Source organism: Zootoca vivipara, chromosome Z1 (genome assembly GCF_965207765.1).
Source record: "Zootoca vivipara chromosome Z1, rZooViv2.hap1.1, whole genome shotgun sequence".
Taxonomy (NCBI): Eukaryota; Metazoa; Chordata; class Lepidosauria; order Squamata; family Lacertidae; genus Zootoca; species Zootoca vivipara.
The window spans coordinates 20518770-20545986 of NC_142583.1; the positions used below are offsets into that span (position 1 = coordinate 20518770).

The 27217-nt window shown below is 44.9% G+C and overlaps 1 protein-coding gene across 6 annotated transcripts in view; it reads left to right on the top strand.

Moving 5' to 3' along the window:
- DLC1 (DLC1 Rho GTPase activating protein) overlaps positions 1–27217 on the top strand; it is a 251918-nt gene that overhangs the window by 107286 nt on the left and 117415 nt on the right. For 2 of the 6 annotated variants that reach the window (XM_060278817.2, XM_060278818.2), the window contains exon 1: positions 21964–22157. The exons of the other annotated variants lie outside the window; for them this stretch is intronic. In XM_060278817.2, the coding sequence (XP_060134800.2) occupies positions 22040–22157 (118 nt within the window). In that variant the 5' untranslated portion in view covers positions 21964–22039. Of the gene's footprint in view, positions 1–21963; positions 22158–27217 lie in introns of those variants that run through there. 6 annotated transcript variants of the gene reach the window in all.

The following is a 27217-nucleotide window of genomic DNA, read 5'->3' on the forward strand; positions in this document are numbered from 1 at the left end:
TTTAAGCAAAGGGTCAAGGTTCGATGTGGGCTCACGGCTGAACAAAGCAGAAAGGCTTTTCGTGAGGCAAAAAAGGAACATAAAGAGACTTATGCCCAACTAGCTAGCCGCTTAGATAAATTACTTGACAGATGGATTCAAGGGAGTGGAGTGAAGGACTTTGATGAGTTAAAACAATTAATTTGTTTAGAACAATTTTTTAAGCAAATCCCTAGCAATTTACGTTGGTTCTTGAGGGATAAAAAACTGAAAACTGTGGCACGGGTTGCAGAGGTCTTAGATGAACTACAAGGAGATTTCAATGAAATAGCATTCCCAAAACACTCACAGAAGGGTAATCCATGGAGAAACAGAGAAAATAAAGACAGGCAAGAAAATTTTCCTGTCAGGGAATCAGTTTCTGATAAGACAGGGTCAAAGAAAATCACTTGTTTTTTCTGTAATCGTGAGGGCCATGTACGTGCCAGGTGCCCCCTGCTGGTTAAGTCGCAAACTACACCTTCTGCAGCTAAACAAGTAAAACTGGTAATGCAGTCTCAGGAAAATAGCTCGCCTCAGACAGAAGGCTCAGAGAAAGCGGACAGTCCAGCTGAGACTACTTCTAAGGTCTTACAGGTCTGGAGGGCTGAGCAGGAGTGCAACCAAGATTACATGGAGCCAATTGAATTAAATGGTCAGTTTTTTTTAGGTTTGAGGGACACAGGAGCAGAAGTCTCACTTGTCAAATCACAATTTGTTCCAAAGGAGCAGTACCTCAAGGGTCAGTCCTATAGTTTAAAAGGCATATGGGGCCCACATTTTGAAGTACCATTAGCTGAAGTTGATATTACCTACAAAGGATTTTGTGGCAAATGGAGAGTAGGAATCCTAAATGAATTGGAGGTGCCCTTTTTAATAGGGAATGACCTAGCTAGTCAGAAGCACCGTATTCAAGTGATAACTAGGTCACAGTCTCAAGTCACTGAGAGTAATCCTCCTGCAGTTATAGAGTCACCCATAGATCCTAGTGAGGATGAAGGGCTGATTAGCGTGCCAGTGGTCCAGGAGCACGGTGCCCAATTCTTGAGTGATCAAAAAGAGGATGAAACTATAAAAGAGCTGTGGGGTAAAGCACAAAGTCCTACTGCAGAAGTAACTGTGGAGAACCCCTGCTTATTTACCACCATTGAGGGAAGATTGTATAGAATTTCTAGGAGGAGGAAAACTGCTGCTGTTTGGGAAAGGAAGAAACAGTTAGTGTTGCCAAGAGCTTACCGGTTGCAAGTGCTACAAATGGCACACGACGCATCCTCAGCAGCGCATCTAGGCATTAGAAAGACTAGTGATAGAATCCAAGCAAGATTTTACTGGCCTGGGATGGGCAAAGACATCAAAGAGTATTGCAAGTCCTGTGTGATCTGCCAAAAAGCAGGCAAAAGAGCGGACAAAACGCGAGGCTTGTTACAGTCTATTCCTGTAATTACTGAGCCCTTTTCCAGAGTAGGAGTGGACATCCTCGGGCCTATCTCCAGAGTTACAAAAAGGGGGAATAAATTTATTTTATGCCTCGTGGATTATGCTACGCGCTATCCAGAAGCAATACCTCTAAAGGACATTGATTCCAAGACTGTAGCAAAAGCCCTCATGTCGGTATTCTTAAGGCTGGGATTCCCCAAAGAAATTATAACAGATTTAGGGACATCCTTCACGTCCAAGACCATGGAAGAGCTTTTAACTCTTTGTGGAATTAAGCATGTTAAAACTACGGCTTATCATCCACAGTCGAATGGCTTGACGGAGAAATTTAATTCGACCCTGAGCCGGATGCTAAAAACCTATTCCATCAATCATCCTAACGACTGGGATGAGAGGCTGCAACACTTCCTATTTGGTTATCGCGAAGTGCCGCAGGAGAGCACAGGGTTCAGTCCTTTTGAACTCCTATTTGGACGACAGCCACGAGGACCCCTAGACTTGATGAAAGCAGCGTGGTCAGGGGAGGAGCAGATCGACAGCCCTGATGTTGTGACGTATCTACAGGAGCTGCAGAGCGACCTTCAAGAGCTACGGGAGCAAGCTGCTCACAACTTGCAGCAGGCACAGCGTCGACAGAAGCAGTGGTATGATGCACACGCAAGAGACAGATCTTTCCAGCCCGGTGACAGTGTGCTCGTGTTAAGAACAAGACGTCGAAAGAAGTTGGAGATGTCGTGGGACGGTCCCTTCAAAGTGGTCGAGAGGATATCAGCGGTGAACTATTTGGTAGAGTTAGATGGGGAAGGGAACCGATGTAAAAACTTTCATGTAAATTTACTTAAGCCTTATTTTGACAGAAATAAGTTGGTGTTACAAGTAAAGGGGAAGGTGACCCAAGGGATTCATTTAACTGGGTGGGGAGAGCTGAGTAAGGGCACAACTCTAGCAGAGGTGTCATTCGATGAAGGTCTGACCCCAGAGCAAAAGGAGCAGTTAAAAATAGTCCTTGCTCAGTTTGCTCAGATCTTCTCAAACATCCCAGGGAGGACCAACCTAGCAACTCATAAAATAGATACGGGGGAAGCAAGACCCATAGCTACCCCTCCGTACAGAGTGACGGGGGAGCACGCCGACTTGGTCTCTTCAGAGATCAGGGAGATGCTTGCACTGGGGTTGATTGAGCCCTCTTACAGCCCCTGGTCATCGCCCCTGCTCTTGGTCAGGAAGCCAGACAATACCTTTCGTCCCTGTGTAGACTTCAGAAAGTTGAACCAGGTGACCGTGCCGGACGTTTACCCCATGCCACGGGTGGACGACTTGGTTGAGACCATAGGAAAAGCGAATTATATATCTACACTTGACTTAACAAAAGGGTACTGGCAAGTGGAAATGGATCCCTTAGATAAGCCCAAAACCGCTTTCATCACTAGAGATGGGTTGTTTGAATTTAAAGTGTTGCCTTTTGGATTAAAGAACGCGGCAGCCACGTTCCAGCGACTCATCGATAGGATGCTAAGGGGTCTGCAAACGTTCGCCCTTGCTTACATTGACGACATAGCGGTATTTAGCCCATCGTGGAGAGATCACTTACAACACCTAAGTGTGGTTTTCCAGAGGATAAAAGCGGCAGGTTTAACAGTAAAAGCGGCTAAGTGTCAGATGGGGAAAAGACAGGTTAAATACTTAGGCCATGTTCTCGGAGGGGGAGTGATCAGGCCAGATACTAACAAAGTGGAAGCCATCAGAAGCTGGCCGGCTCCCAAAACTAAGAAGCAGGTGCGTGCCTTTATAGGAGCTATAGGTTATTATAGGCGTTTTATCCCCCAGTTCAGCACTCACGCGGCTGTGTTGAGTGACTGTACGAAGAAAAGCCGCCCGGACAAGATTATCTGGACATCACAGTGTCAACAAGCTTTTGAACTTTTAAAGGCTGCTCTGATGACAGAGCCCATTTTAAAAGCACCTGATTTCTTTTGCCCTTTTAATTTAATGACGGACGCTTCAGGTGTTGGTTTAGGTGCAGTGCTGGCACAGGAGGGAGAAGGAGGGTTTTTACACCCAGTATTATATATCAGCCGGAAGCTATTGGAGAGGGAAAAGCACCTCTCCACCATAGAACTCGAATGCCTAGCGATTTTGTGGTCCGTAGGTAAACTGAAGCCTTACCTGTGGGGCCGAAAGTTTACCCTATATACCGATCACTCACCGCTGAAATGGCTAAACCAAAGGAAGGGTAACAACAGCAAGTTAATCAGGTGGAGCATGCAGTTACAGGATTACACATTTGATGTCAAGCACATAAGTGGGAAGGAAAACATCATAGCGGACGCTTTATCCAGGTATTTTTGAGAGGTATAGAATGGTGCGAATTATTATATGAAATGTTGGGAACCCTAGCAGAACATTTGTGCTTAGGAGTTATAATCTAACACATGCCAAACATGGTTTATTTGTGTGCAAGTTTATGAGATGTTAATTTAGTTGACTTTGTAATATGAATGTTATAGAATGCATTGAAGTATTTTGGACCCCAAGCCCATTGCTTTGGCATTGCTCTAGTTAATTAAGAGCAAGCCGACGCAATGTCTTTGTGGAGGGGGGAGATATGTGACAAATTGAAGCACTTTTAAAATGTTTATTCCTGCCCGGCTGGCAAAGAGTTAACCCACCTCCAGCCTGACTGGCATAGAACTCTGATGGGGGCGGGACTGTGCCCGGTTTGAAAGGAGGGAGTGTCGGTTTGGTCAGTTAGGAGGGAGAGGGAGGAAGGTGTGGTGTGGTGTTATGTGGTGGCTTGTATGAAGACAGTTAAGAGGCTAGGAAAACTTAAAGTTAAATGTTTGACTGAGTTTATTTTGTACAACTGGAACAAAGCTAATTAATAAATGACACGTTAAAGAATCACTTATGTTTTTAACACAATAAAACTTCATCTCTGTTTTTGCCAACAAGAGGTCCGTCTGTATTTTTCCAGCGAGGTACCAGGACTCACAGCCGTGGTGACTCAAGAGAGGGCCAAACTCACCTCAGGCAGGGAGGTGGTGGTTTGTGTCCTGAAGTTACACGGAGGAGGCTAAGAAGGGTAACCTGAGGTGCCAAGAAGTTGCCAGAGTGCCTAGGGCAAACTTCTACAGTGGGGGAATCCAACTGAGGGAGACCCTTTACTGGAGGCAAAGGGGTTATTCCGTGGGACAGCCTAGAGTTTCTTAAGGTACCAGGTCACGCAAGCTGGAAGGCTCTCCTTACTAAGAAACCCATTAGTAAAAGGGGTTTATTTTTTTGAGGCGCCAGGAGAAGAGGGTGGGTGTTTTCCCCTCTGGATTCCTGTGTCGCAGTGATAGTAAGGTAGAGTGGGACCAGGGTCGTCACACACACGGACTTAACCTTCATGCTGACACCATAATTAAAACCCTAAACTTATCACATTTCACATATTCACTTTCACTTCATGTATATAGGGGGAAATCACATATAGCCAAGAAAATTACATACACACACACACACACACACAGTTCTACCCAGATGAACTTGTGAAGCCATCCTGGATAGCAATGATTCTTCAACATCAACTTCGTTGGACTGGTCATGTTGTGCGGATGCCTGATGATCGTCTTCCAAAGCAACTACTCTACTCTGAACTTAAAAATGGTAAGCGTAATGCTGGTGGTCAACAAAAGAGGTTCAAAGACTCTTTCAAGACAAATCTTTAAAAATGTAGTATAAACACCAACAACTGGGGAACATTGGCCTGCGAGCACTCCAGTTGGAGAACAGCTTTTACCAAAGGTGTCATGGACATTGAAGACACTCAAACTCAGGACGCACAAGAGAAATGTGCTAAGAGGAAGGCACACTTGGCAAACCCTCACCATGATCAACTCCCACCCGGAAACCTATGTCCCCACTGTGGAAGGATGCGTGGATCCAGAATTGGCCTCCACAGTCACTTAAGGACTCATTTTCAAAACCGTGTTTATGGAAGACAATCTTACTCAGCTACAAGTGAACACCAAAGAAGAATAAGGAGGAGGAGGAGGAAGAGGAGGAGGAGGAGGAGGAGGAGGAGGAGGAGGAGGAGGAGGAGGAGGAGGGGGAGGAGGAGGTTAAGTTGTGAGCTGGGCACAAAGTAAAAGTGTCCCATGACTTTCCCAGCAGGTGCCAACCTGTTTCAACTCACTAATTTTGCTCCAATTTCCCTCCATTTCTTCTTATTACAAATGGTCTTTCTGGTCATAGGCAAGCAAATACAGTTACAGAGAGAGGAGAGAGAGAGAGAGAGAGAGAGAGAGAGAGAGAGAACTTGTCTATGTACCTGAGTGGCGTTTTTTTTACAGCAACCAAGCAGGATACATAGACATTATTTATTCCCAATAAACATTATTTACCCAATTTATAGTTGAGAGATTAAGGCTTGCCTGAGGCCCCTGTGATAAAGATGAGATTTGCTCTTGGGTCTCCCTGGTTCAAGGCACAGTCTCTTAGCCACTGTGCTGCACCAGCTAAATGGAATATGTCAACAGATTTCAACTATTATAAAGGCTGCTATAAAGAAAATGGGAAACGGTTTCCCTCAAAGACATATGGCTGAGAATGCTGGAGTATAGATATAGCTAACATCATTTTTTAAAGAAGCCTTGACCATAACAAATGGACAGAGGAATAAGTTGCTCTGGGAAGATAGTAGCATCTCTTGCACTTTAATCTAGATCTGCATCTCTGTGGCCGTTGACCTCTGTCATCCCTTCCAGCCTGATGATTTATGTTTCTAGAGCCTGACCATCTGATAAGGTTTAGACAGTTGCTTCAGCCTATCTGAAATGTATCTTAATTTCTCTGCTAGCCAATCTTGTTTGCTCCCTCCTGTCAGCCGCCACCCATAACCGCATTTTGTTGTTTCTCTCAACATATGGAGTATCTGTTTACACCAGGCTTGTGTAAATTCTTCCAGGCAAACTCTACGTACTGTGTACGTCTTCCTTGCAAAACTGCTAGATTGCCTGGATCCAGTGTTAGAAAGTGAGATATAAAAGCTAGGAGCCAAACAACACCTTAAACCTAGGTTATGGGTGCAACAACGGAATGTCTAGGCACGCTTTTTTATAACAAGAATACAAAACTGAAAATGAATGAGCTGCAGCTAAAATATTGTGTTTATTTTTCACATGGTCTAGTCCTTCCCCTGCCCACCCCTCTAATATCCTTAAGAAGGTCTCTTCTCCAGTCTTCAGAGAGTAGCTGGAAGTGGGGAGGCAGAAAAAGGTCCTCCTTTCCTTCCACTCTGCAGTTTTCAGCTGAAATCTGAGCCTCAGAGCTCAGAAACTGCTCGCACTAATGAAATTCCTTGTCGCAAAATGCGCCCTGGAACAATGGAGAGCAGTACAGGTGGCAGTCATTGTGCATGGGGGTTCTGTTCCTGGCCCATCTGCATGTTGGCAGAGTATGATAAGCCCGCCCTGCCCAGCCCGCCCCACCCCACTTTGCCTTGATCCAGCAGGGCTCTTCTCTGTTTGCTTGTTTCTACCATTTTCACATGCTTTTGAATAATGGTGCTGGAGGAGACTCTTGAGAGTCCCATGGACTGCAAGAAGATCAAACCTATCCATTCTTAAGGAAATCAGCCCTGAGTGCTCCCTGGAAGGACAGATCGTGAAGCTGAGGCTCCAATACTTTGGCCACCTCATGAGAAGAGAAGAATCCCTGGAAAAGTCCCTGATGTTGGGAAAGATTGAGGGCACTAGGAGAAGGGGACGACAGAGGATGAGATGGTTGGACAGTGTTCTCGAAGCGACTAACATGAGTTTGACCAAACTGTGGGAGGCATTGGAAGACAGGAGTACCTGGTGTGCTCTGGTCCATGGGGTCACGAAGAGTCGGACACGACTAAATGACTAAACAACAACAACCATTTTCACATTTTTCTCCTTACATTTCTCATATCCTGTTTATTGGCCCACTGGTGGAGGAAGAGGAGTGCGGGGGGGAGCGCACCGCCCCCGGCAGCGTGATCCCAGTAGGGTGCCATTGCAACTTTCCCCCTGCCCATGCTGGGTGCCCCCGCAGGCGGCGTGCCCCACCCCCAGGATGCACACCACCCCCCTGTGGGCAGCCACCCTGCCCGCAGGACACGTGCGATGCACCAGCCCCGGCCCCACTCCACCCCACACCCCGGTGCCGGAGCATGAAGCTCCGCCACAGTATTGGCCTGTTTTCTCTGTCTACTATACAACTCTTCTTTAAGCAGGTTCGTGTCTTTGCATACACACCATACATTTAAGGCACATTTCCCCCAAAGAATTCTGGGTATCATAGTTTGCTGGTCACAGAGCTGCAGTTCCCAGCACCCTTAAACTACATTTCCCAAGATTCTCAGCTGGGGGGTGGTGGTGGCATGCCTTAAATTTGTTTTAAATGTATTGTGTGTAAGCAGCCTAAGTTTCTCGGCCAGGTAATATTTCTTTTGTCGGCCCTCTCTCCCCCTTCCACCATTCAGTTTGGATTTATTTCTATTTTCTTTCACCTCATTTTTCCTATCCTTTGCATCACCTTAAGTAATCTAATTCTGTGCATTGGTATTCTTTTTCTTTCTTTCTTTTTTGGAGGCAGGGTAGTCTTCAAAATGCTTGTAGCTTATCGTTCCTCCTCTGCCTCAACTCCATTAGCTGTCATTTGGCTAAGCTGGGCATATTTTGCTGGGTTAATGCTCCCTACTAAATCAAGCCCTTCAGCTTTTAAATCATTTATGCTGCTCTTATCTGAATTCCTTCTAACTTGTTGACATCTTTGTGGTATTGAAGAGCCAGAAAGCGCACAGTGAAATCTAGGTGTGGCTTCATTTATGCTCAGGGTGCCCAGCCACATCCCCCCCCCCTTTCAGGCGGAATGCTCAGTATTTTCGCTGCAGCTATTTCATCCTGCCATAACAGTGGGGCGCCGCAGGAATGGGGCTCTCGGAATCCACAAAATTAAAACTGGTGCATGTCACGAGGAATATAGCATGCATACAATGCATACACTCATCCATTTGCCTTGCAGGATGTGTTCAGGAGAAGAAAAGGCTAAGGAGTAAACCATACAAAAATCTGGAGTCCCTAAGACAGTTGGGTGGGGCCTTGAATGCCTCCTTCCAGAAAATCCAGCAGCCAAGCTGATGTCCAACCTTTGCTCTGCTTTCCTTTGGGCCACATCAGCGAGGCCAGGAGGGGGGTCTTCTCGTATGGGCAGCCCTGGACCTCCATCCACAGTGGTCAGGGAGGTCACTTTGGTGGTGCAAACAAAGTGATTTGACTTCGTCTCTGAGGCACACCCCATTGTATCTCAAGACAAATATTGCTCAGCTCTAACCATGCAGCTTTGCTTCCCTTTGGGAGGAGGTCACTGGGGGATTAGTTGCCTATTGCCGTGTTTGCATTTATTTTCAAACATACAGGTTCAGCGTAGGTGGGGACACAGTTTAAGCACCCTCAAAAGGAAGTGCTTCTCTTATCTCTTCTCTAGGGGGGCAGCCCGCACCCTAAGATCCTTCCAGAGCCCAAACCTGTCTCTTTGTCTCTCTTCATCTCATTCAAATTGCAGTCTGTCCTTTATTTCCGTACATGTTGTTGTTGTTTAGTCGTTTAGTCGTGTCCGACTCTTCGTGACCCCATGGACCATAGCACGCCAGGCACTCCTGTCTTCCACTGCCTCCCGCAGTTTGGTCAAACTCATGTTGGTAGCTTCGAGAACACTGTCCAACCATCTTGTCCTCTGACGTCCCCTTCTCCTAGTGCCCTCAATCTTTCCCAACATCAGGGTCTTTTCCAAGGATTCTTCTCTTCTCATGAGGTGGCCAAAGTATTGGAGCCTCAGCTTCACAATCTGTCCTTCCAGGGAGCACTCAGGGCTGATTTCCTTAAGAATGGATAGGTTTGATCTTCTTGCAGTCCATGGGACTCTCAAGAGTCTCCTCCAGCACCATAATTCAAAAGCATCAATTCTTCGGCGATCAGCCTTCTTTATGGTCCAACTCTCACTTCCATACATCACTACTGGGAAAACCATAGCTTTAACTATACGGACCTTTGTTGGCAAGGTGATGTCTCTGCTTTTTAAGATGCTGTCTAGGTTTGTCATTGCTTTTCTCCCAAGAAGCAGGCGTCTTTTAATTTCGTGACTGCTGTCACCATCTGCAGTGATCAAGGAGCCCAAGAAGGTAAAATCTCTCACTGCCTCCATTTCTTCCCCTTCTATTTGCCAGGAGGTGATGGGACCAGTGGCCATGATCTTGGTTTTTTTGATGTTGAGCTTCAGACCATATTTTGCGCTCTCCTCTTTCACCCTCATTAAAAGGTTCTTTAATTCCTCCTCGCTTTCTGCCATCAAGGTTGTGTCATCTGCATATCTGAGGTTGTTGATATTTCTTCCGGCAATCTTAATTCCGGCTTGGGATTCATCTAGTCCAGCCTTTCGCATGATGAATTCTGCATATAAGTTAAATAAGCAGGGAGACAATATACAACCTTGTCGTACTCCTTTCCCAATTTTGAACCACTCAGTTGTTCCATATCCAGTTCTAACTGTAGCTTCTTGTCCCACATAGAGATTTCTCAGGAGACAGATGAGGTGATCAGGCACACCCATTTCTTTAAGAACTTGCCATAGTTTGCTGTGGTCGACATAGTCAAAGGCTTTTGCATAGTCAATGAAGCAGAAGTAGACGTTTTTCTGGAACTCTCTAGCTTTCTCCATAATCCAGCGCATGTTTGCTATTTGGTCTCTGGTTCCTCTGCCCTTTCGAAATCCAGCTTGCACTTCTGGGAGTTCTCGGTCCACATACTGCTTAAGCCTGCCTTGTAGAATTTTAAGCATAACCTTGCTAGCGTGTGAAATGAGCGCAATTGTGCGGTAGTTGGAGCATTCTTTGGCACTGCCCTTCTTTGGAATTGGGATGTAGACTGATCTTCTCCAATCCTCTGGCCATTGCTGAGTTTTCCAAACTTGCTGGCATATTGGGTGTAGCACCTTATCAGCATCATCTTTTAAAATTTTAAATAGTTCAGCTGGAATATCATCACTTCCACTGGCCTTGTTATTAGCAGTGCTTTCTAAGGCCCATTTGACTTCACTCTCCAAGATGTCTGGCTCAAGGTCAGCAACTACACTACCTGGGGTGTACGAAACCTCCATGTCTTTCTGGTATAATTCCTGTGTGTATTCTTGCCACCTCTTCTTGATGTCTTCTGCTTCTGTTAGGTCCTTACCACTTTTATTTCCGTACATATTTATTTCCGTACATAAAGACCTATAAACACCTTGCTACCTCCCCCTGGGGAATCCAGAGGAGTAATCTCAGCCACCACCTAGATTTACTGCCCATTTTAGCTCTCATGCAGACGCATTGTTTGAATTTTACAAGCTGTAAACACTCTTTGGTCAAATCTAAGAGGATGCTCAGGTTTTGCTTCAGGGTAACCCACACTGACCTGCAAAAATCTAATAGAAGACATATGGTGAAAATATCACCCCTCTCACACTTCTGCTTTTATTTAAATTGGGTGTTGCAGACATCGGACCTGGGAGCTCTGGTCTTCGCTAGCCAACTGCTCTGGAGTAGGATCATCCCAGATATTATACCTCTGTTTCCCCCATACAGTGGGCAGAATATTGTTGTTGCTGATAAGTCATTTAGTCATGTCCAACACTTCATGACCCCATGGACCAGAGCACGCCAGGCCCTCCTGTCTTCCACTGCCTTCCGCACTTTTGTCAAACTCATGTTGGTAGTTTCGAGAACACTGTTCAACCATCTTGCCCTCTGCCGTCCCCTTCTCCTTGTGCCCTCAATCTTCCCCAACATCAGTGTCTTTTTCAGGGAGTCTTCTCTTCTCCTGAGGTGGCCAAAGTATTGGAGCCTCAGCTTCACAATCTGTCCTTCCAGTGAACACTCGGGGCTGATTTCCTTCAGAATGGATAGGTTTGATCTTCTTGCAGTCCATGGGACTTTCAAGAGTCTCCTCCAGCACCATAATTCAAAAGCATCAATTCTTCAGCAATCAGCCTTCTTTATGATCCAGCTCTCACTTCCATACATCACTACTGGGAAAACGATATAGCAGAACTATCCAGGCTGAAATATATTCCTAGCAGCAGACAGAAAACACTTAAGCAATAAAGCTGGAGACTCTGGGTCATCTTTCCTACAGAGTCAATCTGGTACTTGTAAGAGTGCACTTGCACAGCCCCTACCTTGTCCCTCCTAGTATGTAGCATAAACAACAATTGCCATTGGACAATTGTGCAGCTCTGACCCACCAGATAAGCCAGTTGTGGATCTGGTTCTATGGTTTCCTGACTCCCATGAGCATCAACAAAGGGACTCACGGTGCTTGTCCTAAACCAGTGATGGGCAACCTTTTGAGCTTGGTGTGTCAAAATTCGCCAAAAAAACGAGCATAACTCGGGTGGTGTGTCACTTCAAGAAAAAACCCATAATTTCGCGATATTTATAGTTTAAATAACAAAAATTTATAATTGTAATATATAACTGTATTTAATAAACCAAAAACTAATTATTTAACTTACCTGCTTAGTGACTTCTTTGTTCAAAGCGCCAAAAAAAAACAGCACAGAAAGGGTTAAAGAACGAACGCTGTTACACCCAATCAGAAACAGCCACTGACACAGCAAATTGAAAAACAGACCAATCACCGAACACAATCTCTGGCTACCGGCAACAACAACAAAAAGGGGCCGGGTTATAACAGCGGAGACAAGCTTTAGGAGCGTGAGGGCAAATGGGCTGATGGCGCGTGTGCCAGTAGTGAGGGCTCTGCGTGTCACGTCTGACACGCATGTCATAGGTTCACCACAACTGTCCTAAACTATAGAACTGAAATGAAGAATGCTTAGAGTAACCAGGAGTGGATTTTTTATGTGTGAAAGGGCTGTGAACTCTTTTCTGATCACTCAAAAAATATTCCTGTGCCTGGAATTTTTTTATTCTAAGTCTCTGTCATTTCCACTAGCCCATGGATGGTGCATCAGTCAGATGAGTGGGGTATTATTATTATTATTATTATTATTATTATTATTATTATTTATTAAATTTTATTTTATCATGGAATAGGACATGCATGTTTTCATCTGAGAAATGTTGGAGGGTGTGAAGGTGTAGGTGAGCTGCTGTTTCCATGTGTGCAGCTCACCTACCCTGCATGGCAAATGTTATTTTTCTTTTTAATACAGCTGTTTTGTGCCAATGCAGCCCTGCACAAAAGCACAGTTTTAACAACAGAAATACCATGAGGATGCCTTCAGCAACACCCAGCGGAAAAAGGCAGGCTGCATCCTTTCCTTTTGGCTGATGAAAAATAAAGCAGCCACTCAGCCCATGTAGAAAAACCCGCCCACACAATGCACTTCAGTACATCCACAGTTGAGTAACACGCACATTTGTATGGGGTTTTCTTCCCTTATCAGATTGGGGAAATATGAACAGAGCCTAGGGCTTGCCGCTCAGAAGGCCAGCAGTTCGAATCCCCGCGACGGGGTGAGCTCCCGTTGCTCGATCTCAGCTCCTGCTCACCTAGCAGTTCGAAAGCACATCAAAGTGCAAGTAGATAAATAGGTACCGCTACAGCGGGAAGGTAAACGGCATTTCCGTGTGCTGCTCTGGTTCGCCAGAAGCGGCTTTGTCATGCTGGCCACATGACCTGGAAGCTGTACGCCGGCTCCCTCGGCCAGTAACGCGAGATGAGCACCGCAACCCCAGAGTCGGTCACGACTGGACCTAATGGTCAGGGGTCCCTTTACCCTTTACCTTTACCACTTGGATGAGAAGGACATCATGAGGACACACTGCTAAAACAACAACAACTAGAGGCACAAACAGCTTCAAAACCACATTAAACTCCAGTGCGGATGCACTCACAAAATCCTAAAACAGAAACCACTTCTATACGGAAAAATACACGAGGACAAAGATCATGCCATTTTAATCTCTCTCTTTTCCTTCATGAAAGAACTTTCATTGTAGGAAATTGAAAACATTTAAATCAGTCTGCATTTTTCTTCATGCAAACACTGCATGGATATATTCAGTTGTTGCTGGGTATATCATTGCTCATAATCACTTTATTGTGGGTAGAAGTGCATTTTCTAGCTGATGTGATAATCACTGTATTCATTTTAGGATAATTGCCTCTGACTCTTAAATGGTTCAGTGCGGATCTTTGCTATGCTAACCTTACTTGGAAGTGGGAAAACACATTGTTTACCATGAGAAAAATTAGCTTTTGGAATTTGTTTTCCATAAGCAGTTGGCATAAGTTTTGGTTGAAAAACTAGAGCATGTTTGTATAACCCAACTCGGATGCAGAATATGTGCAACCCCTCTAGACAGCTTTGTTTGCGCTTTCTCAGTTCTATGCATATGCTGTACAGTGGTACCTCGGTTTATGAACACAATTGGTTCCGGAAGTCTGTTCATAAACTGAAGCGTTCATAAACTGAAGCGAACTTTCCCATTGAAAGTAATGGAAAGTGGATTAATCCGTTCCAGACGGGTCCGCGAAGTACTTAAACTGAAGCGTTCATAAACTGAAACATGGGTGTAATTGGTTCCAGAATTCTGTTCATAAACTGAAGCGTTCATAAACTGAAGCGAACTTTCCCATTAAAAGTAATGGAAAGTGAATTAATCCGTTCCAGATGGGTCCGCGGCGTTCATAAACCGAAAATTCATAAACCGAGGTGTTCATAAACCGAGGTTCCACTGTACAGTATTTTGCAAACCTGCTCAGTGAAGCTATTTGCAACAAAGTGATTTCAGCACTCTTACATTTCTTCTTGTAACAGTTTTGCTCTTTGAATGAAATTGACGCACAGTTTTGTAAGCTCATGCTGCTTGGAGAATGCAAAAATAGTTTTTATCTATTTATTTACGATCATTTCTTTATTGCCTAATGACACAATATCTCTCAGTGACATTAAATATTAAAAAAAACTTCCCTATACACGGCTGCCTTCAGATATCTTCTAAAGGTTGCATAGTTACTTTTCTCCTTGGCTTCCGAGGGCGGGGGGGGGGCATAACTCCATACCCTTCAACATTTTTCCAATGAAAACAGGGACATCCTAAGGTAAAGTGGGACATTCCCGGATCAAATCGGAAAGTGGGACAGCTTGTGTAAATTTGGAACTGTCCCTGGAAAACAGGGACACTTGGAGGGTCTGTTTTTGGTATTATAGCTTACAGCCAGCTCTGGGCCAGTCCTTTGCTGGGTTTGAAGGAGGGGTGAGAAAAGCATTTCCTTTTCCCCTTGGAAAAGAGGTAGGTTGGGATCTTTAGAAAAGTGGTAGAGGGGAAAGAGTATGGCCCTACCTGAAACCTCTTTGGGACTGAGCTGTGTGGCTTGTGGGAAGTCTCATTGAAGTCCCGATGAAACAATACACTTTGGCTGAAGCTCAGCCGCCCGGCTCTGTTTTAACGCTGCTTTTGTAGGTGAACGCACTCCAATTCCACCGAATCCGTCTCCGCCACACATGGCTTAAATGAATGAAGTTTTAATAACTTCCTTCCTGTTTCAAGGACCCTGTTTTAAGCTGTGGCACCAGTTTTCAATAAATGCTCCATTTCCTCTCATTAATACACACAACTTCAAAAGCGGCTGCCAGCAATTTGGGCAAAGCTAAGCGGTTCTAATTGTTTGAGGATGGCTTAAGACTAATTACACGAGAGCAGCAGGTGAGGCCACCGGTGAGCCAGGCATGAAGGAAATCGGCAGGACAACCTGACTGGCCTTTATAAAGAGTTAGAGGTTTCTCGGGGATGTTTGGTTTGTGTTTTTGTGGTGATGGTCTTGCTGCAGTTTCTCCTTCCTTTTCAGCTGCAGTGCAAAGAGATAGGGCCGTCTTGCCATGTCAATCATTCAGCCTGTCCGTCGAAATTAGGCAGCAATCCAGCAGAGCACTTAGACAACACAGTCTTCGTTCAATGGGGTTTCTTTGCAAAAATAAATAAATAATTGACACCAGTCTATAAATAAATAATTGACACCAATCTATCGCCTTGGCAATGTATCGAACTAGCACTGTGGAATATGCGGTCGATAGCGAGTATAGAAAGTGACGGAGGCTTTCTCCTGGCCCATTTGGAGCAGGGGATGGCGGTGCCATTTCAAAATAGCAGGAGCTGAAGTGCTCTTTGGCTCTTACATAGATCTGCCATTTGGGGTTTAGCAGAGGAGAAAATGCAATTATACATATTAAAAATCTGCCCAGGTAGAATGCGTGGAGTGAATTGGGTTTGAACATTTTGCCAGGATGAGTGTGGCAGTCTGGAGACATAAATGACTTTGAAAGAGAAAGAAAACAACCAGCCACAACTTGCAGCAGTCTCGTGGCCCACCGCAAAATGCTGCTAATGGGATAATCCCAGCATTGTTTTTCTGTAAAGTTAATCATAATGGTTTGCATTCAGTAGTAAAGAAACCGACAATCTCTGGTGTTTGCACGTGAATGGGTGGGTAGGGAAAATAAAGTCTCAGAGTGGGCAGCATGCGGAGGACTCACGTGATACTCAGGGATTGAGATGCCCAAGGATGTGTGCACATTCCTTACCGTACGTAGAGAGCGCATTGCTTCAACAGGAGCCGGAAGAATGGAGTGCCATAAATACTTTTCTTTACTACAAGGGCTTTTAAAGTGGGGCTGCTCAAAGAAAGCAGGCTGTGTATTCTGCCTCTGCACTTTAAAACACATGTATTTTTGTTATATTGAGGATCTTTTCACTGGATAACTATAGGCAGGAAGAAAGGAAAAGCAAATCGCCATCAATGAGACCTGAAAATATCATAGGAGTGTATGTTGTATGCTTTGCTTCGGTGTTAACTGGGAAACCAAACAGTTAAAAGGAACTTTTTACTGCTGCTCCAAGGCATTTTCAGAGGGGCAAGGAGAGGCAACTGAACTTTTTTTCTGTGGCATGGCAAAACCCATCTCACGTTATTTCATAGCCAGAAGATCTACATTATATATACGCTGTACTTAAGTTGCCTGGCGGAGCTACAAGCTATGCAGGTATTTTTCTGCAACCTTCCTGCTTTCTGTTTGCAACTTGCTGGACTGGATTTTTTGGTGGACGAATAACCGCCCACCCCACACCTTTGCAGCTGGCTGTGGGGATAGATCCTAAGTAACAGCACTATATTCCCTTTCTGCTGCATGATTCTTTCTGCCAGCAATGGTTTCTGCCTGCTAGAGTGGAGAAACTCTATCTGTTGTAATTTGAGATGAGGAAGAAATTTGATTCAATTTGCATTTAAAAGTGAATCTTCAAAATCCACACCTCTCAGAATTTTGCAGTTCAGTTCTCTAGCCAAGTAACGGGTAGGACAATGTATATTTTAGGGGGAAGTGTGCCTTAAAATGCATGTTTTAGAGAAAGCAAGGTGTAAAAATGCATCGTATTAGGGAAAATTGGTTTGTAAAATGTGTATATTAGAAAACATGTGTGCAATAATGTGTATATTGAGAGAAATTCACACTAAAATGCCGTAGAATTTTAATAAGGACTTTTGCAGCAAATTTTTGCAGCAGAATTTGCAAACCAATGTGGAAATGGGCACTGATCTTAAGATTGGGGAAATGAAAAACAGAGAAACCAAAATTGATAGATTACTATAGATACAACATTGGTATTTCTGCACCCACTTTAAAAATAGTTTTAAAAATACCATAGAACTACAGTATACTATTTTAACGATTGCTGCCATTTATTGTCAGTGCAAACTGTACCTGTGACCTGATCAATAGAGTAAACATGTGTAAAATTTGCCTGTTGACATGAAGGTCCTTTATGACCCTGACTTGTGATACGTTGCAAAACTGCAAGCGATAAACATCAACATAAACTAAGTAATCATTTCCTTAGGATTGCAGAAACTCCAGTTCCAGCAGCAATATTATTATTATTATTATTATTATTATTATTATTATTATTATTTTGTTATTTATACGCCACCCATCTGACTGGGTTGCCCCAGCCACTCTGGGTGGCTCCCAACAAAAACACAATTAAACATCAACCATTAAAATATTTCATGGTTTCTACTTTACCTGACAAAGCAGCCTAAGCATAGGCACTGAGTGTACAGGGATGTGGGTGCTCCAACCCCCACAACATTCCCCATGAAGGGGCAGGGCACCCACAATTTTTTGCTGACCTCCAGAAGGCCCATTGGGGGCCCCTGCAGCTGTGGGAAGGCCCATTGCAGCTTCCAGCCCAAGGCCTTCCGGAAGCTGTGCAAGCCTTCCTGCGGCCGTGATGTGCCTCATCAGGCATTCCTGCAGCCGCAGCTGACCCCTTCAGGCCTTCCGGAAGCCACAGCAGGCCTCCTCCTGCTGCATGATGTCACACATGCACCATGTGATGTCACAGGCCCACGCCAGACACCCACAAAGTGGGGCAGGGCCTGGTGCCCCTGGATCTAAGGGACTGTGTGTATATAGAGTGCAGAGGTGGGGACCTTTTAAAGCCTGAGGGCCACATTTCCTTGCGGGCAGCCTTCTGGGGGCCACATTCCAGAAAAGGGCAGGGCCAGAGGAAAAAGTGGGTGGAGCCATGTAAATTTCACCTTTGTGTGGTAGGATAGATTCTATGCACACTCGCATACTCCTCTCTGTCCTCCATCTAGGTGTTATAAGAATTCTAAGGTCCCAAATATAAAATAAGCGTTCATAAATTTACAAGGGGACCCAGGTGGCGCTGTGGTTAAACCACTGAGCCTAGGGCTTGCTGATCAGAAGGTCGGCAGTTCAAATCCCTGTGACGGGGTGAGCTCCCGTTGCTTGGTCTCAGCTCCTGCTAACCTAGCAGTTCGAAAGCACGTCAAAGTGCAAGTAGATAAATAGGAACTGCTACAGCGGGAAGGTAAACGGCGTTTCCATGTGCTGCTCTGGTTTGCCGGAAGTGGCTTTGTCATGCTGGCCACATGACCTGGAAGCTATACGCCGGCTCCCTCGGCCAATAATGCTAGATGAGCGTGCAACCCCAGAGTCGGTCACGACTGGACCTAATGGTCAGGGGTCCCTTTACCTTTACCTTTTAAATTTACAAGGCAAACGCATACATAAGTACATAAACCATGTGTCTAAAATAGTACAGGAGAACAATCCTGAAGTCATTTTGACTTTCCCAGTGACCTTACATATTTCTCTGCAAGGAGGGAGGAAATGGGAAATCCTTGCCATTGTCTTTTGCTTACCTGTCTTAAGGGTGCGCTTGTGTGGGTGCATAGGGTGAGCCTGTGACCTGGATTCAGGAATGAAAGTATTTACCATCACAAAAGAGTGACCAGGCTGCCCAGGTCAAGCAATCAACAACCATTAACAGATATCCTGGCAAACAGGATTTCTGCTGTAGACCGCCTCCTTCTGTGCTGTATGTATGATGTGGTTTTTTTTTTGGGGGGGGGTCCCTCTGGCTATAGGGTGGGAACTTCAAAAGTCTATATAAGGGCTTGTGCACCATTGTTCTGGGTCCCCTCCTTCCTCCTGCATGTGGCAGTGAGCACCCTGTTGCAACAGTTTAATAAAGATCAGGCTTACTAGCTGCTTTGCTTCTCAATATTCTCTGGTTGGCCTCTGTTATTTTCTCCTACCGATAGAGAACCTACATAAGGCCTCTATACGGCTCTTGGATACCTCATAAGCGAAAAAGGAGCAGGTTTTTTTAAAAAATAACATAGGCAACCCAAAAGTGTTATCAGAATTTAAGGCCACAATCCAGCCATGCAAAACAGAAAACCCTCTCAAGAAGGACCTGTGAGGGATGTGGCTTGGGTAAAATTCAGAGGGCCCGACAGAGAAGCCTTGAGGGCCACATTTTGCCCCCACACTTGAGCCTCCTTGCTCCTGTTTTGGTGGTTTGCTATCCTGAGTGACGGAAGAGCAACTGCAACCATCTTTTTGTGGTACTCATCTGTTTGTTTTATGCTTTCAGAACCCTTTAAAATTCCACATGTAGTTCAGGCATTGGTATCCAATGAATGATATTTACTGAAATGAAGTTTTAAAATGTTGCTTTGGTGAGAGGTACATTTTCGCTGGAAGGACAAACAACAGCTTTTGGAGAACGACTTCATTCGGGAAAATGATATGAGAGTGGGAGAGAAGGGAGAAGGGATGTTGGCCAGATCTGAAAAGCCCCCACCTGCACCAATATTAATACAATCTCCTTTGTAGATCCCTGCAGCATATCAGGTTTGACTCTAATATAATCAAGCCTTGATGTGCAGCGATGGATGGCATATCCATTTTACTGCTATATCAAAGTGAGTGATTGGATTATATTGCCTTTGGAGAGATGCACTATTTTTTTGAATTATTTCCACAGGGTAAGCAAGCAAAAGCACTTTCATTAGGCTGCAAAGACAAAAGACTTGACTCTATCTTTTGTCTCGATGGAGTCATCAGGGATTGCAGGCGACATCTGTAACTAGGATATTGCTCTTGTGGTTCACTGTCTGGGTGGCAAAAAGGCCACTCTGCATCTGTGAGTTTGCTTGCTTGCTAGCAAGCTTATTAAAAATGCAGTTTTGCTCAGAATGCTTTTTAAAAATCCTTCCAGGCTAAGGGGAAAATAAGATTTTGTTTTCTGAATGGTGAGATAATCCTGACAAATCACATTAAAGTTTCTCCCCACCAAAAGAAAAAGGAAATAAATTAAAGAGGGGGGAATTTGGAGCATATATACACTCACAGAACTTATATTCTGCCTCCCAGTCTGTCTCCCTTCCCACTCCCTTAAACTACATGCTTATCACAGAATAAGGCCCATTCTTGTGTCAACTGCCGTAGAGATGGCCCTTTATGTTTCAGTCCCTTTGCTGATAGGTGGAACTTGGCTTGCTTGGAGATGGCATTTGACCCTGGAATATGTGAAGTTATAATAATGAGGGGAACGCCTTTGAGCATATGCAGAGTGCCCACCCTCTCCACTAACCTTCCGCACATACCCTAGAGCTTCCACAGATGGGCAAATTCACACCATCATTTCAGCCTACAAAACCGACATCCATAAATCAGTCCATAGTAACCATAGTAAAGGTGCCCTATACTTCAGCAGACCTTTGGTGCATCTAGTATACCATTGTGGTGTAGTGGTTAGAGTACTGGACTATGACCTGGGAGACCAGGGTTCCAATCCCCACTGGGTGACCTTGGCCAATCCCTGCCTCTCAGCCTGGACTACCTCACATGGTTGCTGTGAGGATAAAATGGGAAGAAGAAAGAGAAGTACCATATGTATGGTACCTTGAGCTAGCTTGGAGGAAAGTGAGGATATAAATGTAAATATATCCCAATAGAATCATAGAATTCTAGAGCTGGAAGGAACCTTGGTGGTATTTTTGACCAACCTCAGAAAGGAAGGGATGGATATAACAAGGGTATTTTGTTTTTTTGTTTTAGCAGGGGGTTCCCTTACCTTTTTAAAATTAAATGATTTTATTGGGCGGGGGGGGGGCTGGTTGGGACTGGAATTAATATACACCCAATGCCTGAACCAAAAACCACATATATCTGTAATCATTGTCTGCTTGAGTTAATTCATCACATCTTACATTTAACCACTGTCCTGGGGTAGGGGGTGGCAGTGTGACTGAGCCTCCAATAAACTAACTAACTTTGTGGTGAGTTCCCCACCCTTTAAAAAAGAAAAGAAAAAGAAAAGTAGCACTGGATATAACTTTAATAAACAGAAATAATAGAAATGAAGCAGTGTGGCCACCCCAAAACTTTTGTGGGCGCAACAGTAGTTGAAGGCGGGATTGCATATGGCCACACTGCAAGCAAAGATCATGAAGGTGCCACGGAAAGGACACCTGGGGAAGGGCCATCGGCACTGCCAAGCAGCCTGATGCTTCAGACAAGAGGATCCAAGCCTGGAAGACTGTGAGAGGCATTTCAAATCATGTGGAAAGAAAGGAGAGAGGGAGGTGGGGGGAGACCACGAGAAGCAAAACAAACAGGCTGTAATCAGGAAAAGGCCGGAGCTTCCTATCTCTCTCTCTCTGTGTTTTAGTGCCCACCTCCCCTTGGAAATGAAAGATCACCTGAACTGTCAGCTTTCGCAAAAAAAGGCATGGCGCCTTTCAGAACGGGGCTTGTGTGTGAGAAAGCGACGAGGCCAGCATGTTTTGTTTCCCTCAGCCAGGAAGCCTGAGACCTCTGGCTATTCCCCCTGCTAAAGCTCCAGATCTAAATGAGAGTATCATCTCATTAGCTCATTGGTAAGCCTTTCCAGATGTGGCGGGCAGCAGCGGCGGCAGCAGCAGCCCTGACTCTGGCTGCTTGCCAGTAGGTTGCCTTCTGCAGTCTCTCCGCTTCCCTGTGTCTGCAGCGAGGGGAACTGCAATGCCTGAATCTTGAAGGGGGGGGGGAGAGAACGACCGATGGTAAACCTTTCCTGAGCAATGGACCCACCTTACAGAAAGAATATCTGGGAAATAGCTAAGCAGAGACTGTCCCTTTCTCTTGAGGCCCGACTCTTGGAAAGATGGTGATGTATCTTTTTCTGTTGTGGACGTGACATTTTCTTCTCCGCATTATGGATCACCACCCAGTGAGAGCTCCTCTGAGGAGATCATTCAGTGATCATATCAGAAATTCCACGACCAGAGCCTTGGACGCTATTTGGAAGACCACAAGAGACCGACGTCTGGCAGGTGAGGGGGGGGGTGACTGGAAACTATTTTAATCACCCAGGGGGGATGTGTCCCTAAGGATTGAAAGGAGGTGCTATTGACTGTAGGAGGGAACATCACTCTCACTCAAACAAAATTATATATTTCCTCCCCCCCCAGCCTTATTGATTTTTTTTTCATCAGCAATAGTGATTTTCTTCTTTCTTCTGTTAAAAAGAACAACCCGTTTTCAAACCTTATACCCTCTGCTTCTTTCACAGCAATGTGAGGTGAAGGCTCACATTTTTATCCTTCAGGGAAGTCCATTTCCTGGGCATGCTTTGGGGGTTGCCTTCTTACGGGCTGTTTCCTCGCCCAAGGGGAGGTGCAGTGCCGAGGACTAGGAATAGAAACAGAGTCAAATACCTTGACCACCTTATTTTGGTTTGCAGTACTTAAAATGGCGAGGCCGGATTGTTGTGTGCCCTTAAGAAGAAGATCATAACCTTTTTTTATTATTTCTTAACTTTTCTGGAATTAACTTGCGAGCTGTATTGCTGCTCATTTCAGTTTTTTTAAAAGTTGCAACAACATTTGAAAAACCTGGAGGAGATGGGTGTGGTCCCACTCATGGTGGGTGAAGATGCCATTGATGATCCTGAGCAAAGTGGGTCAACTAGCACATCTAGAAAATGAGGGTGGTGAGAGGAACACTTTGTTTGCGATTATACTGGGCTTCGCTTATCCTGGGGAGGAGGCATTTTGCTGTCAGGATGCGTCACAGAGGAAAAACAAAGCGACACACCTGATTCCGTGGGGGAGTGCATTCTGAATGTTATAGGGTGCATTTCAGCCATTAATCTTCAGCCAAACAAATGCAAATTAAATGGGGCAAATTATCGGACAGCAGTGCTTTATGCCTGGTGATGAGAGTGGATTCAGCTGCCCACCCCCGATAATATTTTGCTAGGATTGTACAATTTTAATGTAATTGAAATGGTTTTCTCCCTGAAACTCAATCATGATATGCTGGTTCCCCACCCCTGTTCTAAACTTACTTTTAAATCACATCTTTGCTTAGACGTGTTCAGTCCGAGTTCAGTGGACCTTACTCAATAGGTGGTATAATTATTATATATTCCCCACCCTTCTGCAGGTTACAGAACCCAGAACAGGTTACAGCCATTTAAAATTCCATATTAAAACCAGTTTAAAACAAACTACAGTCTCAGGAATAGGGCGAGTCCTGAAAACACCTATCTCAGGTGTCAAAGGTGTTTCTTCAACGTATGTTAGAAACTATATAATGAAGGTGCCCAACTCAGCTCTGTGGGGAGGGAATTCCATTATCTAGGAGCTGCCACAAAGAATGCCCTTTCCCAGGCCACAACCGCCACAAACTTCTGAGGTCAGTGGAAGTACCAAGAGACACTGGTGAAGGAAGAGGGTGCGGTGGGTGCGGTCCGCCCTGTGTGTTATCCCTGCGGGGGGTGACATTGCTGTCCCACCCACCCCACCCCCCGGGACCTTTGCCACGGGCTCCATGCCCCTGGGACGCGCGGCAGCGACTCGCCCTGCCCCCGTGGGCAGCTCGCCCTGCCTGTGTGCCGCTCCGGGTGTCGGAGCAGGTAGCTCCACCTCTGCCAAGAGACTCTCTTCCGCTGATCTGAATACCCAAGAGAGATGGTGGGGAAGGAGGCAGCCTTTCAGATATTTAGGGCCTGGACCATTTAGGGCTTCAAACACTGAGCACCTTGAATTGGGCCCAGAAAAAAAACCTGGCAACAGTGAAGCTATTTCAAAACAAGGGTATATGACTTCTAAATGGAATCCCAGCCACCAACCTGGCTGCTGCCTGTTGAACCAGTTGATGGTAGGTGTAGATAGGATTGCAACCTGAACATGTTTTGAATGTCAGCCTCTACGATAGAGATCCACAGAGATGGATTGCGAAAATAAGTTGCAAGAAATGCTTAAATCCATTGCAAACATAGTCCTTGGCAGGCGCATAAAGAACCTTCCTACTAGATGCCTGCTTAAAACTACTTAAAGCTCATGTGTTGTCATATCTGCCCTATAGGCTTAAAGTTAGTTTGAAAACCATTTCTGCCATCAGCTGTAGAAATCACAGAATCATAGATCTGCAGAGCTGGATGTCATCAATAGGGTCCAATAGTCCAACCCCCTGCGATGCTTGAATCTTTCACCCAATGTGGGGCTCAGACCCACAACCCTGAGATTCAGAGTCTCATGCTCTACTGACTGAGCTAGAACAATGGAATTGGGTGGGGGAGCTCTAAAAGAGAGGCAAACTATAAATCACAGGATTCTTTGTGGTGAGGAGGATTTTGCAATTACATTAACATAAATCTGATGTAGTTTGAAATGTAAAACAGGTCTTTTAATTTCACAACAAGGATGAGATGAGCTTTTGAATCTTAATGTTTTTCAACATTCCTTCTAAGCGTGTGGCTTATAACTCCATTTCTAAAATTAGGGTCAGTAGTTGTGTGCTAATGCTTTCACTCTTCCGAGTTTTTCGCCAACTGAGGGCCAGATGCTTATTTATTTATTATTATTATTGCTCCCACTCCCTTATGAAGTGCCATGTAAGATTGTGGCAGTTTCCAATGGACCTGCGAAAGTGGGGGTGGAACTGCTGTAAGACTGGGGAAGAGTATCTCATGTTCTGAGGAGGAGGCTAAGATAGCTGAACTTGGATGCCGTTGAAATCAATGTGAAAAGTTGATTTCAATGGGATCAAAGTACAGTTAACTCCAAGTCATAGAATCATAGAATTCTAGAGCTGGAAGAGACCCTAAGGATCATCTAGTCCAACCCAGAAATATGCAGCTGTCCCACTTGGGGATTGAAATGCAACCTTGGCATACTCTAACCAACAGAGCAGTAAAATGCTTGTCATTATGCTAAATCAAGAAGTTGGGGGGACGACCCTGTATATCCGTGGGATCCTAGCTAGTGAGCTCAGGCTTTTTGAGGAGGATCAGTTCTGCCCTCCCCCAAAGGTGGTGTGTATACATATATTTACATATATATGTAAATTACTCTGAAAAAGTGGTATTTAAAGTAACTCAATACACTCATCCCATTGGCTTTCGAGAGCTGGTGACCAACAGAGCCTGCTACATTTTTTTCAGCTCTCGTCATCACTACTCCATTTTAATGTGCCCGAATCACAATAATGCAGTGACAGTAGGGAAATGGACAAGAATCCCCCCTCAGAAACCCAGTAACCATGTGCCGCATTGGCTCCCTAACCCAGGTTTCTTCAGCCTCAGGTCCCAATCTTAGATGCTGTTGGACAGCAAGTGCCATCGTTCCTAGATGGGGCTATTGGGAGCTGTAGTCTGCCAACATCGGGGAAATCAAGGCTGAAAGGCACAGCATCCAGCCCTCATCTCATCTTGCCTGCCTGCCTGCTTTTGGCCTTGCATGTTATGTTGTCGCAACCCTGTTTTCTCCTTGGCTTAGCCTTTTCTGAGCTCTCGTCTCTATCACCCATGGTTTCCTAAGGTAGCTGCTTTCCAAATCTTTCTGCAGCCACCCTGTCATTCACCCACCACACTTTCCCTGCACTTCAATCACTCCCAACCCCAACCCCCAACAAACAAACAGCATTCAGCCTCGTCAATGTGACATTTCAGCAAGGCAGAATCAATACGTTTTGGTGGAGACGGCGAGGAGATACCACAGTTCAGGGACACATTCCAGCCAAACAAGAGGGATTCCTTCCAACTTTTCCTACGTTTCATCACTCCTGTCCCCCGCCCCTGAAGGCAGATAGCAATCAACCACCTCTCTGTCCAGGTTCCACTGCCATCCCAAGAATGAAATTGAAAAACTCAAGGATCTGAGTCATCATCCGTAATAGGCATTTATACATTCACGAAGCACAATTTGATGTTAGCAGAATCAAAGATGAAGCACAGAAAACGTTCCTATATATTAACTGTCACTATTAGGTGGCCATTTATCCAATGTTGGTGTTTCATCCCACCTGACTAGGCAGCATTCTATGAAATGCTTGATTTAAGCCAGAGGTAGAGTGAATGGATAGCCCAAGGGGGAGAGTATGGCCTTCCTACTTATCTTAAAAGACAGACCCACCATTCTTAGGTATTATCTTGAGGCCTCAGCAAATTTAACCTTTGACTTGTTTTCGGTTATTGAAATATTTAGAAAATTCAGTTTCAGGTTTTTTGTCCAAAATATTATTTATACATCCCCAATAAATAGAGCAAGGCAGGCTCTGGGGGGAAAACCTCATATTTTATGTCCTATCAAAGAATTGTAGAGTTGGAAGGGACCCCAAGGGTCTTGGCCTGCCTGCTAAATATTGAATGACGGATCATGAACAGCCGGAATTGGACAGAGTGTCTTGGTTGCCATGTGTCAAAGGTAGGGGCCTACCATCCTCTTGAGTTGGAATTCCACCCCTGGGTAAAAGCTGTTCTGTTCACAGCTCACTTTAACTAGCTGTTGATGTCAACAGTTTCTGGGAATATCTGCCCAGCCTCTGAAAACACCCGTTTACCACTTCTCCGAGCAAGCCTGGCTCCTTGCTTTCCACTCTGCACTTCACACGTAGGAAGATATGCAATTGCACATGTAATCTGTGCCTTTGAACCTGGTGTGACATACTTATAAAACATGGGAATTTTTATCAAAAGAAAACAACCATCGATGTCTATATAGTTCTTCTTTCCTTCTTTTTCCCCCACTAAGGCTGAGAACTATCAGAGGCAAGGACGACTGCTAATTATATTACTTGAGACTCTTGCATTCCTAGAAGCCAGGAATGAAACTGAAGGCCCCCCCGCCTTCCAACGCCTCTTAAAATACACTGATAAGGATGGACATGTTTATATTCTTGATGGCAGACATTTACGATCAGTCACAGGTTTTTCTTTTTCCTGGAAAAAAAAATCCGCTTAGAGATTAGCTGTTGGAAGGCTGTAAAAAATAGTGAGCATTTATTTTCCTGAGTCAGACAATGATCTAAGGTTGGCAGGTACAATAGTATGCCTGGATTGCTTTAGCTGAATAGTCATATGTCATTTTCCAGTGGGGCACCCTTGACC